The 18599-nt window shown below is 42.1% G+C and overlaps 1 protein-coding gene across 1 annotated transcript in view; it reads left to right on the forward strand.

The window, feature by feature from the left end:
* The first annotated feature begins 8246 nt into the window (after positions 1-8246).
* mamdc2a (MAM domain containing 2a) overlaps positions 8247-18599 on the forward strand; it is a 44490-nt gene continuing 34137 nt past the window's right edge. Inside the window, exons 1-2 of the mRNA XM_039804121.1 lie at positions 8247-8487; positions 8633-8758. Coding sequence (XP_039660055.1) covers positions 8460-8487; positions 8633-8758 — 154 coding nt within the window. The 5' untranslated portion in view covers positions 8247-8459. The remainder of the gene's footprint in view (positions 8488-8632; positions 8759-18599) is intronic.

Raw genomic sequence — 18599 nt, forward strand, 5'->3', positions numbered from 1 at the left:
GGGGGAAGGTAGGGGGGGTCTTGTGAGAGGTTTATCGGATGTTTATTGAAGGCATTTGGATGAGATAATGTATGCTTATGTTTTATGCATGTTTATGGTGTTTTAATGTGCGATGCATCGCCATTTTTGTTTTCTCGACTGCCTAAGACGAATTCTATCTATAGGAGACAATGAAGGTGTATCTTATCTTACGTTTTTTTGGGCATTTTCAGCCTTTATTTTTTACAGGACAGCTGAAGACATGGGTATCTGGGTGCCCATCTTATCTTATGTTAAAACAAAGTGCTGATTGTCAAAACTCTTTTAGAGCTGAGAAATGGACCTCACTAGCACTCAATGTAATGTTAAACATCTTTGTAGCAGTAGTTCTGATTACTAACTGTCAATGGTAATTGTTGTTGGCATTCATTTGTTTTCTATTTTTCTGTGTTCCTATTCTGGAAAACATGTATAAAACACACAACAGAGCTGCCAGAAGGGGGAGATATGTGGCTATTGTAGACCTAAACCATAAAGGCTTCATTTTGCATTCAGAGAAGTTTGGCAAAAACCAATGCACTATTTATAAAGGCCATCTACAAAATTATCCAATGCATCTTTTGTCCCACATAATGAAATCTTTTGTGATTTTTATTTTGATTTTTTTATTCTAAAGATCCAAATCTCCAATTGAATCACTGAAGATAAGATTACAACACAGACAACTCTCTGATGTGATCTACATTTTTTATTTAAATTCTTGAAACGTGTTAGGGTCAGGAAATGGAACAGCTTGACTGTCTCTCATTGCCTCCCCCACCTGACACTCAGAAAATGCCTGCAACTTCACTTTCAAACAATCTTACATAAGAGATGAAGAGCATCTGTGGAAAGAGTGTGTTATCCTGATGTGGGGGGACCACAGTGGGGGAGTCGACTGTTTACTGGCCAGGAACCGTCAAAGCTATTGATTCAACCTGCTTCCTTCTAATATTGTAAGCAATGAAAAGCAGTAAAAATGTGTTAATGTTTAATAAGGTCCTTGAAAAGTCTTATTTATCCACATCCATATTTAGTTCTCTTTTGTTTTGGATCTGGGTGTTTTGCCCCCAGTCTCTCCTCTTGTGCCTCTCTTCCCTCGGATGAATGGTGTCCTTGTCTCCTGTCCCTCTGTGTGAAACATGTGCTAGTGTTTTACAACTTCTGTGTCTGTGTAGTCTGTCCTCTCCCTATGTCTCTGTGGTGGAGAGGAGCTTGTGTGGCTCAGGTCCTATCTGGAAGGTACTTGATGTCCCTCCTCCCGGATATAATATTGTCATCCCGATTTATGTTGTAATTACACTGTGTTCATCTGTTCTTTTTTGTATATATATATATATATATATATATATATATATATATATATATCCACCCTATGGCGCAGTGATGCTCAAAGCAAATACACACACACACAAAAAGGATATATACAGTATATAAATACACACACACACACACACACACACACACACACACACACACACACACACACACACACACACACACACATGCTAATACATAAACATACACTGTACATGCCATACACACATACATACCTGCACATGCCTGTAAAAAATAAGTAAAGAAAAAAAATACTGTATATGATAAATGTTGGTCTTTTCTGTACAACATTTCTTGCATGTCTGTCCGTCCTGGAAGACAGATCCCTCCTCTGTTGCTCTTCCTGAGGTTTCTTTTAAATTAGGTTTTTGGGAAGTTTTCGGTTGCTGTACAGATTGTAAAACCCTAAGAGGCAAATTTGGCCTTTATAAATAGAATTGACTTTTGAGCCTTTTGAAGAAGAAATATAACAATGTACTGGCATTGAAAATTAGAGCAATAGTTAAACCTTTGGGGAAATATGACTATTTGCTTCCCCTTCCAACAGCCAGACTCTGGAGGACTCTTCATTTAGCTGGAACTACAGCTGTGTTTTGTTTGGGTTTGGGTTTCATTTAAGAAAGTAGTCCAACACAAATGGCCACACTGTAAAAACTAAAAAAAAACTGCAAAAAATAAAGGAATATAATCTAGTATAATGCAGTTGTTTTCCATAAATAAAATACAGTTTGTAGCTTTAATTTTACATGGAATATGTAATGAAGGATGTTTACGACTGTTCAAACACTGCTATAATACAAATAATTAGGCTTAAAATTAAAACGAGTACTGTTGTTATTTGATTTTATTATATCATTTATTGTAAAACTCTTATAAAAATATTTAATGTAAGAAAATTATAAATCACAATGATATAATGACATAATTTTCACTTGCAATCATATCAAGTATGAGTTTTTACATCGATAAAATTGTGTATATTTAATAGATCTAAAATGTAAAACAAACATACATGTATACCCACATATACCCACCCGGATCACGGAAGGCTTGTATCATGTGGCCGCACCGACCATTTTGTTGTCATTACTTAGAATTCCTCATGGGGGGAGACCAAAACTATGCACTATAGCTTTAAAAGTAAAGAATAAAATAGTGTAAATTGTATAAAGCCTATGTGGAATGGTAGTGGCCCTGCACACTAAGAGCCCTAACCAAGTAAGACAAACAAAGATAGCCAACCATTGACTCATGTTAAATGTTCATATCACAGACTTGATACAAATTATAAGTACTTTGACATTACTGACTGTTTTACGAGTACCAGTTCTGACTTTTTTAAATGTGATTCACATTGCTTTTAAAAGCATGTGGAGTGATATATAATACTGAGTAGTTATCAAAGAGTTCCTCATTACTTCACCATTATCGTTACAATTAGTAATATCAGAGGCAGCAGGATTGTTAACAAGTTTTTTATTCAGACCACACATCAATATTTACATCCATGGAGTTAGTTAGTGAGTTTGTTATTCGTTCCTCATTTATTCCCTGGTAACTACTCAAATTGTGTGGTCCCTATTGTAAAGTGTTACTGATGAAGTTGTGTGGGTTGCATTTTTTGCCAGGGGTGAATCTTCACTGGTGTCACGATTTGATTTGATTCCGATTATCCTGTCAACGATTCAAATCGATTCGATATCACGATGCATCCCGATGCGTCCCCTCTGCAATATTATTGTACATGTAGCTACACATGGTTTTCATCAACAAATTCATAGCTTCATAGTCATATATATCTGAACTCTCCTTTTTATTGCATCTGCTCTTCAAAAAGACACTTCCTGAATGTAGCGGAGTCGGAACACAGCAGACAAAAGGCTAAAACAAAAAAATTTGCGGACGGAAAATCAACAAGTTACATCGTTAGGCAATAATCGATTATGGTCTTTTAACTGCATCATTGCAGAATCGTCTAGGTCCGCATCACGATGCATCGATGCAATGATTAATTTAAACACCCCTAATGTTTGCACAAAGTGAAATAATGCAGCTATCAAAGTATCTAAGTTCAAGCCTGTTGCAGACTCTGCCATGCAAAAACATTAGAAGTGTCCTTACATGTATCAGGTGCAGCTCCTGGTTTCTAACAGAAAGACAACTTATGAGCATCTAGTTATACTGTATGTTTCCCTGGCTCACACTCAGATGCCTGTGCTATTGCACTGCAGGCTCATTGGTCCTCAGCAAGATCTAATACCTGTTTAATTCATAACATTCTTCACCCTTTGGTGGGACAGAAACAGACCCCTCTTGAGGTTGAATTTATAGGACAATGCATTTTTCATATGAAAAAGACATACAGAAATGCTGGTATGATCCTTTGAGACCCTGAGGATTGGTGAGCACAAAAATCACTCTTATTACACACATGAGTTCATTCCAGTCCAGTGTCTGTGTGTTGGGATTGGAGCATTGCTGATAGTCTTTTCACTTTATCTATTCTATCATTATCATTGCAAAGAAAAAAAGCAACACATATCTTGCTCAGTAAGCAGAAGCAGACTTGTAGTATTATGTATTGGGATGTGATGTTATTTAACATAACCATATCCAGATGTGTAATAAGTTTCCACAGTTGCAACTGTTGAGTTTTGAGCTCTGGGTATATCCTGCAGGGCCCACGTTTATTCCACATCAGATGCTTCATCCCCTGGAAAAACCACTCTCATTTTGAAACAGGAAATAGAGGAATATGCCGGGATGGAGTGGAGGGTGAGCCAACATGAACACAGTTCATGCTTTGAGGCTGCTGCTGTTTTGTAGTATTGGTGGTTGTGATATTATATTTAACTTTCATTTTTATTTAGCACTATAGCACTGTGTGTCACAATGAGTACATGTACATGCACACACTGCCCTCAGACTTTCCTCCTTTCATTTCAGATCCTGCCAGCTGCCCCGTCCATCTACTCACCTGCTCAACTCAAAACTCATCTGTTTGCCTTAAAGTGCTAATATTATGCTTTTTGGCTCTTTCCCTTTCCTTTATTGTGTTATATATTTTTGTTCACGTTTTATGGGTTTACAAAGTGAAAAAGCCCAAAGTCCACCCCAAAGGGACTTACCATCTCCAACAGAAAACACTGTTCACAAACTGCTCCAAACAGCTCTATTATAGTCCAGCCTTTACTTCAGAGACAAACGTGGGTCACTTTGGAACACACGTTATAATGCTCACCTAGCTGCTAGCGTGGCATACCCTCATACTCTGCTTCTGACTGGCTAGTAGTCCTTACCTAGGTACTGTCAGGGCACGCCCTCATACTCTGCTTCTGACTGGCTAGTAGTCCTTACCTAGGTACTGTCAGGGCACGCCCTCATACTCTGCTTCTGACTGGCTAGTAGTCCTTACCTAGGTACTGCACATGTGCGACTCCCAACAAAGATGGAACAGCAGTGGGAGGTCTCACTCTGTAGCTAAATCAGAGAGCTCAACACACAGGGTGAAAAGAGGAGCTGCAGCAATGTGCAGTACAACAAAAATATGGTGTTTTTTTTAAATAAAACCATGTAAATCTATTCTGGTACAACCTCTAAATACAATTATGAACCTGAAAATGAGCACAATATGAGCACTTTAACGTTTAATGATTGCTTCATCTTTCATTGGCTGGTCTGTCTTAATGTATCATTTAGGCCTGTAGTACGTCATGCAGATGAAACATGTTAATTTCCTGAAAGCCACTGCACCTAAATAACACTCTGTTGTTTGTGCCCCACCAGCACAGCCGTGTGCCTCTGTGCTTCTCTGTGCCGGACCTTGGGCTGCCAGCACCTCTCGGTTTCACAGGTTTACAAAGGATGATTTACATTTACAGGCTTGGGAATTGTTTCGGAACATCCTGTTACAAGCTCAACATCTTTTATTTGAGCACATATGTCTGATTATCTGTGCTTCTTGTGGTCCCACAGCCCACCATGCAACATGCAACAGAGTGGGTGTCATTAACTTGTTTATTCAGCCTTTGGTAAGTCTTTTATTACTCTGATGTGATTTCAAACACATGTTGATGGTGGTTTAGGGGGAACTCCACAAATGCCCTGAACCGTGTGTGTCCGGCCCTAACTCAACGATGGGACAGTAGTGCAGCAGAAGTAGGCGGAGAGTAGTGATGGGGATTGTCACTTTTTTTGGTCACATGCTAAGTTACTTTCTTATTTGATGTGCATGTGCCACACTACACCACTTGAGTGGTTAAAGGTGCCCTGCCACACATATTTCATTACTTTGTGGTAATGTCTGAAGTTCTACCATGGACTCTGTAACATTTTTTGTGGAAAAAATGCCTTGGTTACCTTGTTTCAAGCCATTCTAGCGTGGTATAGAAAGCCTACAGGAAGACTCAGCTCGATTTCTGCCAGTTCTCATTAATATTCAACAAGCTAAGCTGTTTGATTGGCTAACAGCTAGTCAATGAGAGCCTGGCTGTCAGAATACTTTACCCAGCCCAACTGGGCGAGCTCATGAATAGTAATGAGCTCAGGTAACATGATGTCAGACTGACCAGCTGCTGTAATTGGTCTGATTTCTCTGCTTATTTCTGTTCAGTGACTAGAGCTGACAGAGGAGGTAGCCGTTCATTTTCACATTCACCACATAACACAAACACATATGGACCTAACATATTTAAAAAAATGCAAGTAAAAACGGTTTTGTATGGCAGGGCACCTTTAAGACTAATGAAGCACTATCCATTATTCTATGGAATGCCGTTTTATTCAACATGAAATAAATGAATAAATACATATGCCAATGAAATACATTCTAAAATTAAAAAAATTAAAGCTGCAAGCAGCGATGACGGGCCCTCGCTTCTTGCCCCGGGGGGTACTGGCAAATGCAACATCACATGTAGACCACACATTCTAAGTTTCATGTAAATCGCAAAACTTTTGCCAAGATAGAACCGTTCATGTTTCCACACCCACCTACAGGAAGTTGTTCCTCCATAACTTGCGCATTGTGTTAGCTATCAAAATTCTTTTGATAACTTTTAGTCACGAGGGTCAACCGAGTCTATATCCAAGTTTTCGTGCAGATTGGACTCACGGCCCAGGAGGAGTTAGACAAAGTATGTTTACCATATATCGCGATGTGAATAATTAATAAAAAAACTTCTAACAGCGCCATCTAATGGCCGATGCACTATAAATTTATTGTGGATGCTCAAACCCCTATACGGAACAACTTTGTCATATTTGGTGTCAATCGGGAATAAATCTTGGTAAGATATGCAACTTCCGGTTTCGACAGCCCCCTACAGGAAGTTGGTCCTCTGTAACTTGCACATTGTGTTAGCTATCAAAATTCTTTTGATATATTTTTGTCATGAGGGTCCACCAAGTCTACGTGCACATTTTTGTGCAGATGGGACTCACGCTCTAGGAGGAGTTAAAAAAAAGTAGGTTTCGCTCAAAGCAAATTAGCTAATTAATTAAAAAAAATTAAAACAGCGCCATCTAAAGGCCAATTGACGACATATTTGGCAAACAGCCTCATTGGCACATGAGGAACAACTTTCTTAAGTTTTGTGTCCATTGGAATAGCCGTTGGCAAGATATAACCATTCCTGTTTCCACTCCCACCTACAGGAAGTTGGTCCTCCATAACTTGCGCATTGTTTTAGCTATCAATATTCTTTTGATAACTTTTTGTCACGAGGGTCCTCCGAGTGTATATGCAAGTTTTCGTGCCGATCGGGTAGTTAGACAAAGTAGGCTTCCCATATGTCAATATTTTGATGATTAAATAAAAAAATTAAAACAGCGCCATCTAATGGCCGATTGCAGCCAACTTTGGCACAGTTGCTAAACCGGCCAAGAGGAACATCCTTGTCAAGTTTCGGGGCAATCGGAATAATTGTTGTCAAGATAACGCAACTTCCTGTTTAGACAGTAAGTTGCTATAACTTCCGCATTTTTTCAACTATCAAAATTCTCTGGATAACTTTTCATTATGAGGGTCAACAGATACTTCCTGCAAAGATTCAAGAAGATTGAAGTCACGGCCTAGGACGAGTTGGAAAGAATGTAAAACCCCTGAAAAATGCATAATTAAAAATGGCCGCCTTCCGGTTGGGCGGAGCTAATGAATGTAAATGGGAAATATGTCTGCAATGATTAGAGCAATATGGGTATTAAATCTGGTGAAGATCGGAGCAACTATGTCCAAGTTAAGGCCTTCTACGCATTAAGGGGCGCTATGGAGCCCGCTTACAGGTATGGGCCAAATCGCTGTACAGTCTCGCAAAGCCCCCAGGTGTTTATGTGGGCGCCAATTTTTGAGAGTTTTCGTGCATCCTAAAGCCCTCAAACAAGTGTTCGTATAATGAAGATTTTTGCACGAAAACCAAGATTTTGGAAATTTTTGAATTTTGTAATTTTTTCTAAAAATAGCTCCATGGAGTTCAAGATGAGACCTATGTTCCCTCAAAAGTTGGTATATTAACTTCTTACTTTTTTCGGAATTAAGGCGCACATTAGGGGGCGCTATGGAGCCCACTGGCAACACCCGAGGCCAAGCACTACAGAACTTTGCAATTTTCACCAGTTGTGACAGGTGTGCAAACTTTTGTGAGTTTTCGTGCATGCTAACGCCCTCAAAAATGCGACAAAGGACTCGGAAAAATAATAATCTGACGAAAAACAATAGGTTCCTTCGCACTTTCAGTGCAAGGCACCGTTGGGGCAAGGCACCGTTGGGGCAAGGCACTTTCGTGCTCGGGCCCTAAAAATGAGGCAATACATCTAACATAAATGGGACGTACCCACAGATTCAGACCAAAGCGGACGAGATCCGGCTCCCGTCGTTCACTTAAAAGAGCCGACTCATAAGGTCGACTCGTTGCTGACCGACACATCCTACCGCCCCCGGGAGATCCATTCATCCATCCACCCACACACCGGATAATAAAGAAAAGCCTGCATCTCTGCTGCTGACATTACAACATGTGAAAGACTCTTCGCTGTTGGCCTGTAGTTCTTTGGGGGATTTACCGGGAGCAGATCAGAAACTACAGTCTCTCTGCACCGCGGACACGATGAGCAGCGGCCGCCTCTCTCTGCACGGTAAACCACACTCATTTGGGAAAGGGAAAAATGCCCACAGTTGCTGCAGAATTCTTCTAACGTTGGTCTTGTTTTTGCATTCAAACCGTGAAGTTTAACGAGTGTATGAAAGCAGAAGTGCCTCTATTCTTTTCTCCCCTCGCAGTACTGCTCCTGTGCGGACTCCTTCGGGCGCAGCAGCAGCTGCTGCCCGGGTCCTGCAACTTCGAGCTGGGCACCTGTGGCTACACATCCGACCCGGAGTACGGCAGCTGGAGCATGAATGAAGAAGGTACTGTGTCATCATTACTGACAGAAAGAAATATGCTTGGAATACTTCACTATCACTCCCAAGTTTGTAACTTTGGTTTGAGAAGTGTGTGTGTGTGTGTGTGTGTGTGTGTGTGTGTGTGTGTGTGTGTGTATATGTGTGTGTTTTTTTTTTTTTCTTCCAGGGGTACTGGGGGTCTTCCACCAAATTTTTTTCTTCCAATTTGAATCCCTTTTCCTGGGACATAATTAAGTTGATCACAATGATAAATTCTTCCAGAAGGAATAATACTAAACTACATATAAGACAAATATGTCTTACTTTCTTTATTGTTTAAAATAGGGGCATTAAATCTAATACATTTTTCTAAAACAGCTCACAGGTGTCTACTAAACACACAGTGTGTGTGTGTGTGTGTGTGTGTGTGTGTGTGTGTGTGTGTGTCTGTCTTTGAAATATCTCATGAACTTTTTACTCAATCTACTTCACACTTAGTTCCCTGGGTACCAAAGGAACTTGGTGTTTGGAATTTGGAGCAGTTTGGACAGCATTGGATGTTGGATATTAATAAACTGTGAATAAAACTAAACAGCCGTGCAATAAAGGATGAGGAAAAAATGCTGCCATAACCCTGGCTCTTCCGTGTCAACCCTTCACAATAAAGGTCCATCTTAAATTCACTCAGAGCATTTCGCTAAGAGGAAAATCACAAAAAAGCAGATTTGCCGACACTAGATATCAAACAAAAGCCAGACAATGTATCTTATTAAGTTGCTGTGAGCTTCTAAACACATGGCAGAAGATAACATCATCTTGAAGCCTGACGGCCAAAGAGAGCAGTCCTCCTCCAGACTCACACACTCACACACGCATGCATAATACACCCACACACACACACACACACACACACACACACACACACACATTGCCGGCTCGCACAATATACACATCGCATAGACACTCAGAGATTTTTTGTGTTAGTTGAAATAGAATATGAGTAGAAAACTGCATTTTAAAATGTAATGTCATTCTTTTTTAGTGCTGCCTTTTATATTTAATTCAATGTTCAATTTGTTCAATAGAAGAATGTTGGAAATGATTTCCTTTCCTTTCATTAGTTTGAAACTCAACAAGCGATTTGATGTATTTAGTAGAACATGAAAGCAGCAGAAATGCAGAACTGAGTACAATTTAATATCTGTTTATTTATCGCAGGTAATATCGTTATTGCGATATGTAACAACGTTATCGCATATTGCATATTTTCCTCGTATCATGTAGCCCTACTCCATAGCACTGCTAGTGGTCTAAAACTCTGCATGGTACCTTTTCAAAGTGACTATAATTTTCAGTTTGTGTTGATTCGAACGGTTGTTTTTACCACACCTGCTGTCGTAAAACTCTAGGAGTTAGCGTATGGGGAGGTCATGTAGTTGTAGTCAACGTTTTGCCAAGTTATTTTATGAATGAAATAGACATATTATATACCTGAGGGTCAATTCGGGGTGGGTTTGGAATCATTTACAAGTCTGTAATCGTCTCCATCTGTTGAAAGCCCGACTGAGATTGACTCGGTTTTCGCCCGTTGTCTTTCACTTTCCCTTTCAGCTTTTAGTTTTTCGTTTAATTTCCTTCTTTCCTGAGATGGTCCTGCCCCAGTATCAGCCATGACTAGAACAAATAACTTCTAAAATAAAGTAAGAACACAATTAGGCCTATATAAAGAAATCTCCTGCTACCCTTTACCTGGCTGGATACACTAACACAGGCTTTTCTGGTGTTACAAAGAAATCTGTGACCCGTCAGAATGTGTTACTGTAGCTCCGTCTACCTGCCGTAAATCATTCTGGGACTCTGACCCGGGCAGAGGCATTAATAAAAACTATATCAAAGTAGTGTTCTTTTCACTGTTAGTCTTTTTTGTTGTTACAGGTCATTTATGATCATCAGATCAGAAAAAAAGACAATATTAGAATCAAGTATGAAAAATAGCAACATTCTGTGTAGCAGATATTCTTTGAAATGATTGTTATTGTCTTTCTCAGTAATCATCTGGAGGCTCTGACCCCCGGGTTGGAATCTCCGGAGCTAAATAACCACATACACGTTTTACGTGCGTGTGTGTGTGTGCGTGTGTGTGTGTGTGTGTATTTCAGTCGGGTAACAAAACATGATCAGGGTTTTCCCTTTCATGAAACACACAGTGCCGTCACGTCACGGCTCCTACTGGACTCTCATGTAGTAAAAGCTTCATCTACCAGCTCGTTTTCTCATTGTTCTCTTTCTCAACCCCCCCCCGCCCCCTATGTTCTGTCATCGCTCAGTACAGAAGCAGTGTGATTAACATTTATTTACCTACAGTGAGAGAGGCTAAAGATACCCTCCAGACATATGTTCAGACATGATACAGTTTTTCCACCAAGAAGTTCCATTCCCTAATTAAACTTCTTCGAACCACATCCACTCCCCTTCTCTCAGGGAAAACTCTCGAATGTATGGTTGTACGAATTTCGTTTCATTTTAAGAGGGTTAACTGCTGGACACAGGATGTCTCCTACTTCACTGAACTGTCTACTGTCAGGGTAATGTACAGTATACTGCAGTGTAGTATACAATACAATCAATCATTCAACACTGAACACCAGTCCATAGTGTCAGGATTAATCCCTCTGCAATAAGCCTGCATCCATCTTTTAGTCAATTATAGATTTGATAGTGTTAAACACGTCATTCAAACATGTAAATATGTGTCAAATACACACCGTATATACTGTCATATCCAGCTACCTCAGATGTACTGTAGTAGTCCAATGTTTGGTTACCTATTTCTGTGTGTATTCTGTAATCCTTGTATGTGTTTACACTTACATGGCCGTTAAAGCTGATTCTGGATCTGATTCTGGATCACCGTTGCATTCTGTAAACTTTTAGAAAGGGAATGGTGCTGTAGCTGAGTGGTTGTCACACTCATGATGTCATTAGATTTGTGTGTGTGTGTGTGTGTGTGTGTGTATAAAGTACTTCAAATTTGTATTCCTTAAAATAGCTCTGTATTTATGATACAAACAACTGTGAACCTTCAAGAAGTGGACGGGGCTTTATTTAGCTCAGCTGCAGGGAACGATTATTTGAAACAGGCCTTTGTCTCTTCTGTTTTGATCATATTTAAGTAAGAATCCTCTCTGTTTTCTGATCTGCTGCTGTTTGAATTTGCTGTTTACTGTGAACTCCACACCTCCTCCATGTGTACCTGTTGTATTCAGTGTGCTGTCCATTTCCACAGCCCTAATTCAGCAGTAACAGCACTCTGCTGCTCTCACTTTCTCTTTTTTAACACGAGTACTGTTTTCATTCAGCGATTATTTCCAATCACTTTTATTTTGCTGTTCTTTTGAAAATGCAACACTTCCTGCACAGATTTTTCACAGTAAATGCCATTCAGTGGCTCAAAGGGCATTATGTGAATGCACACAGAGTGCACATGCTGCTTACATGGATACATGCTTAAACCTCATCTGCTCTTACCAGTGTATCTCCGTGTGTACTTCGTACACAGCAATCCCACCAGTCAGTCCCAAAACGTCACGTCATGTAATCTGAGTAGTGTTGTATAGTCGTAGAGTTGTAGAGTTGTAGAGTTGTAGTGTTGTAGTATATAGTAATATGTTGACTTTGATTTGCTAATATTACATTATGACTTTAATCCCATTCAAACCTTTTGTTTACTTTTACATTACTGTGTTGTAAAATTAAAATTAGGACTTTGTTATTGAAACATTGCAAATTTACTTAAACCATCTTAACTTTATTCTTGTGATAATAGAGGCTAATTTATTTTGGTAAAAGTTCAACTTTATTCTCATGGTTTAATTATTTTGTTGTATAAAGTTACAACTTTATCTCTTACCATTTCTTCTCTGAAAAACTACCTTAATTTCCAATTTATTATTTTTCCCTCAACAGTGGCCTTCATAGTTTGTTGTAATCATGTCATCATGTTCTTCCAATTAGAGAAAAAAAAGTTTTTTCTCATATTATATATGAGTTCTGTAACCTTCTAATGTATGTAATTACACAGATTTATTGGTAAAAGATAAGTTGATTAAATATTATATATTAAATTTTGAAGTGTTGCAGTGTGAGATGTGCTGTATTTTGATCCCCTGCATCACACGTACCAAACCAGACATTCCGATGGACTCCCCCTTTTGTCTTGTTTTCCACTGACCGCTTCGTTGTGTGTGTCCAGTCACAGAGCGTCCCGAAGCAGCTCCCTCTGTTTTGGATAATCTGTCAGCACAGTTTATGTTCCCACTGTTAAGATAAGTGACAGTATAGTGTAAATACTGTGTGTGCCATCTCTCTCCCAGCCAAGCCTTCAGCTCTCAGTGTGTTCTCCCTGCAGCCAGTCTGCTGCGAATTCCCAGTGACAGTGAAAACAGAGCTCTGCACCTAGTCTATATCGACGATTTTTCATATCCGGGATTGTTCAAGTGCCGCCGTGAATTCGGCCGGATGTCCCTCACTTCAGCCGGATGTCCATCACCTTCCTCTTCCCTTGTGTTGGCGTTCTAACCTCCGGTGGATTTGTGAGGACTATGGTTAACTGCTCCTCAGATCTCTGCAGGGTAAATCCAGACAGCTAGCTAGACTATCTGTCCAGTCAGAGTTTTCTGTTGCACGACTAAAACTACTTTTGAGCGTACACATGTTCCACCAAAACAAGTTCCTTCCTGAGACTATTTAGCAGAGGCACCGTGGCTCCGTCCGGAGCTTAGCACTGCCCAAGACAATTGTGATTGGTTTAAAATGCCAATAAACCAGAACACGTTTTTCTACCATCCAGGAATGCTGTGTGGACTAGCCAGTCTGGCAATGCGAGCGTACTCTGCAGCAGACAGAGGCTTCAGCAGAGAGCTGTGCACTTAACCACTAACCAGCCTTGGAGATGGTGGCAGACTACACCCGCTGTGGCAATAAATAGATTCATAAAAAAGAAGACGGGACCACGGCAGTGTTTTCTGTTTTGTTGCCGTGGCAATGTGGGCATGAGCTGAGGTGGCAGCACCAAAAAAAGAAGCCAAGGCAGAGTTTGTGGTGAAAACCAGGATAGATATCCTCGGTGGTTATGTTCACTAAAGAGAGACATTAAAGACAGAGAGTTGAGGCTCTGCTGAAAACAGGATAAACAGACGATGGGGGGGGGGAGGATGGCGCGAGGTGGAGAGCTGTCCCTCAGACCACCTCCAACAACATTCATCCTATCTCTGGACTGTTCACAGCTTCTGCCAGACACTTTCTTTTTTTAAAGAAAATGTATGGGGCATTTTGGCCTTTAATAGATAGGACAATTGTAGACAGGAAAGCGCGGAGAGAGAGGTGGAAGACGTGCAGCAAAGAGCAACAGGTCGGATTCAAACCCTGGGCTGCTGCGGTAAGGACTGAACCTTGGTACATGGGGCACATGCTCTACCAGGTGAACTACTAGGCGCCCCTGCCGGCCAATTTCTGAATCCTCTCCTCTTGATTTGAGCTATGTGCAGCGGCTGGACAGAGCCATAATCTGTTTGAAACCATTAACAAGTGAAACCAGTGAACATCTTGAAATGTGTTTATTTTTATTTTCTGGAAGCATTTTTCACTCAGAGGTGAAACAACACAGATATAATGGCTGATAGTGGGACTTGCCCACCTTATTAACTTCACCAGAACTGGCACCAAAGTCTGGCACCAGTGCAAATGACCAATGATGACGAAACAACACCACGTTCCTCACATCATCCGCCTAATTTTTGCAACAACAAAGCATTCAAATACTGCTTTAGACATCCATTACCATGGCAAAGGTCGAAGCTTGGAAGCATTCGGGTCAGCCCTACATCCAGACTCCCGTCCCTGGTTAGGTTCAGGCACAAATGTCACTACAGACATTTTCTGTATTAAATCAGACCACAATCTTTCCATAACTTTAACCAAGTACTGCCAGTGCCTAAACATAACCATGAAAAAGTGAAAAAAAGGCTGAAGTCACTACAAGCAGATGTTGTATTTCCAGATTGAATATTTTGATAGAAAACATATGAAATACTTGTCAGTTAACGTTTTACTGACACGTTCTGTATGAACATGTTTGAGACATGACAGATACGTTAATGAACAGCATTTCATCATCATGTTACACGCAATAGAAAACATTATCTAGTCGGCATAATGTTTCCCCCAAATGTATTTGCTGTTGCAAATTAGTTTAATAGAATCGTATTTTCTAGGAGACAGGATTGTTCCAATCATATGTGTGCAGTATGAAAATCATTAGCCGACCACTGAAGCTCGTTTCAGTTGTGTAATCCAGGTAACATTAAGTATACATCTTTTTTTTTTCACAGTTATACACGTTGACCACTTCATAATACTGCAGTTTAAGTGCATATTGATTTTAAAGGTATGCATGCCATTAGCTCATGACATTAATTTAACACTGACAAAAATTAGACTGTTTACTGATATAAAGCACATGTGATTTGCAGTAAATTGACTTAAACATGCAAACCAGTGGTTCCTTATATCATCTTGGCTGCATACATTGGTACATGTACATGTACATGTCAGACTGTTGGGTCCCATCTGCTCCTCCATGGCTCACTGTTTGAGCAAATCACTGCACAAAGACTTCTCCTGCTAGAAGGATTCTCGTTGAACTTCATTTCACCAAATAAGGGATCAAAGTATCAACTGTAAATCCCCCCCCCCCCAACCACAGAACTGATGGCCCTTAAACCAGCTCTCCATAAACACAGTTTGTAGCCACTAAACCGTCTCTCTGCTCTCTCAGACCTGGGTGCATGGGTAAAAAGACTCTCAGCTGTGACATAAAGGGTTCCAGTCATTACTAGTGTGCTTCAGAAAATGTCTCTCTTTAGTTCATAATACGGCAATTAAGTAATTTCTTCTTCTCCTTTCTACTTTTCATCCTCGCTGTTACAGCACTGCCTCTAACACCCTCCATGTCCTCTGACTCTTCCTATCAGCTAGATCACTGCACATTGAGAAAGTCTGTCCACTCAGTATGAGTTCATGTTTACTTGATACTTATGAATCACTGACTTTGCCAGAGGATTTTAGAACTCAGAGACAAGAATATTGAGCTGATTTGCTGTGGCACTCAAATGCATGTTGCAGTATCAGCAGGGTGCCATTTATGAAGAAAGCAGAGGGCGGGGGATGTTTTTTGATCATGCACAACAAAACAAAAAAATCCAAGATTTTAATCCCTCTTTCAGTTCCAATGAATATAGAGCCACTCGGACAGGCATGCCAAAACACTGATTTATGAACTTCAATATCCAACGGAAAATAATCTCAGAGGAGTTCAGAAGCTCCACGGTCTGACGTGACAGCCGGCGTGTGTCTGCCGGACCGGCTGTCAGCTGGCTGGAGCTCTCTCAGGAGACTCGCAAACAAGAGGCGTTTAGTTCCCCGGTCGTTTGTTTAAATAACACAACACACATATCCATTATAAGATCAACTGGAACCTGCGGTTGTCTGCCTTTTCGGAGTTATGAAGCTCCACAAGAGATTGTGGGCGTAACGTAACAAGCTCGCTGGCCGGGCCACAGGGCAGGCAGAGGCGAGGGAGAGCAGCGTCTGACAGGGCAGAGAGATACCCGTTTTGTATATAAATTCTAACATGTATATACCATCCATCTTCGTCCGCTTATCCGGTGTCGGGTCGCGGGGGGAGCAGCTCCAGCAGGGGACCCCAAACTTCCCTTTCCCGAGCAACATTAACCAGCTCCGACTGGGGGATCCCGAGGTGTTCCCAGGCCAGGTTGGAGATATAATCCCTCCACCTAGTCCTTGGTCTTCCGCGAAGGAGCAGCGGCTCTACTCCGAGCTCCTCACGGATGACTGAGCTTCTCACCCTATCTCTAAGGGAGACGCCAGCCACCCTCCTGAGGAAACCCATTTCGGCCGCTTGTACCCTGGATCTCGTTCTTTCGGTCATGATCCAGCCTTCATGACCATAGGTGAGGGTAGGAACGAAAACTGACCGGTAGATCAAGAGCTTTGCCTTCTGGCTCAGCTCTCTTTTCGTCACAACGGTGCGATAAATTGAATGTAATACCACACCCGCTGCGCCGATTCTCCGACCAATCTCCCGCTCCATTGTCCCCTCACTCGCGAACAAAACCCCAAGGTACTTGAACTCCTTCACTTGGGGTAAGGACTCATTCCCTACCTGGAGTAGGCACTTCATCGGTTTCCTGCTGAGAACCATGGCCTCAGATTTAGAGGTGCTGATCCTCATCCCAACCGCTTCACACTCGGCTGCGAACCGATCCAGTGAGTGCTGAAGGTTGCAGGCCGATGATGCCATCAGGACCACATCATCTGCAAAGTGCAGCGATGAGATCCCCAGCCCACCGAACTGCAACCCCTCCCCACCCCGACTACGCCTTGATATCCTGTCCATAAATATTACAAACAGGATTGGTGACAGAGCGCAGCCCTGGCGGAGGCCAACCCTCACCTGAAACGAGTCCGACTTACTGCCGAGAACCCGGACACAGCTCTCACTTTGGTCGTACAGAGATTGGATGGCCCTGAGAAGAGACCCCCTCACCCCATACTCCCGCAGCACCTCCCACAGTATCTCCCGGGGGACCCGGTCATAAGCCTTTTCCAGATCCACAAAACACATGTAGACCGGTTGGGCATACTCCCAGGCTCCCTCCAGGATCCTTGCGAGAGTGAAGAGCTGGTCCGTTGTTCCACGACCAGGACGGAATCCGCATTGTTCCTCTTCAACCTGAGGTTCCATTCCAGCACCTTGGAGTAGACTTTACCAGGGAGGCTGAGAAGTGTAATACCCCTGTAATTGGCACACACCCTCTGGTCCCCCTTTTTAAAAAGGGGAACCACCACCCCGGTCTGCCACTCCTTTGGCACTGTCCCAGACTTCCACGCAATGTTGAAGAGGCGTGTCAACCAGGACAGCCCCTCCACACCCAGAGCCTTGAGCATTTCTGGACGGATCTCATCAATCCCAGGGGCTTTGCCACTGTGGAGTTGTTTGACTACATCAGTGACTTCCGCCTGGGAAATTGACAATGATCAGTTGAGGTCAACAGTGTCCCATCCTTACTGTACACAGTACAGTAATGGTTCCCCGCTTCCCCCTCCTGAGGTGGCGAACAGTTTTCCAGAAGCACTTTGGTGCCGACCGAAAGTCCTTCTCCATGTCTCCAAACTTCTCCCACACCCGCTGCTTTGCCTCTTTCACGGCAGAGGCTGCAGCCCTTCGGGCCCTTTGGTACCCTGCAACTGCCTCTGGAGTTCTCTGGGATAACATATCCCGGAAAGACTCCTTCTTCAGTCGGACGGCTTCCCTGACCACCGGTGTCCACCACGGTGTTCGTGGTTTACCGCCCCTTGAGGCACCCAAGACCCTAAGACCACAGCTCCTCGCCGCAGCTTCAGCAATGGAAACTTTGAACATTGTCCACTCGGGTTCAATGCCCCCAGCCTCCACAGGGATGCACGAAAAGCTCCGCCGGAGGTGTGAGTTGAAAGTCTGTCGGACAGGGGCCTCCTCCAGACGTTCCCAATTTACCCGCACTACCCGTTTGGTCTTACCAGGTCTGTCCAGAGTCTTCCCCCACCCCCTGACCCAACTCACCACCAGATGGTGATCAGTTGACAGCTCCGCCCCTCTCTTCACCCGAGTGTCCAAAACATACGGCCTCAGATCAGATGAAACGATTATAAAATCGATCATTGACCTTTGGCCTAGGGTGCTCTGGTACCAAGTACACTTATGAGCATCCCTATGTTCGAACATGGTGTTTGTTATAGACAATCC

Source organism: Perca fluviatilis, chromosome 6 (assembly GCF_010015445.1).
Source record: "Perca fluviatilis chromosome 6, GENO_Pfluv_1.0, whole genome shotgun sequence".
Taxonomy (NCBI): Eukaryota; Metazoa; Chordata; class Actinopteri; order Perciformes; family Percidae; genus Perca; species Perca fluviatilis.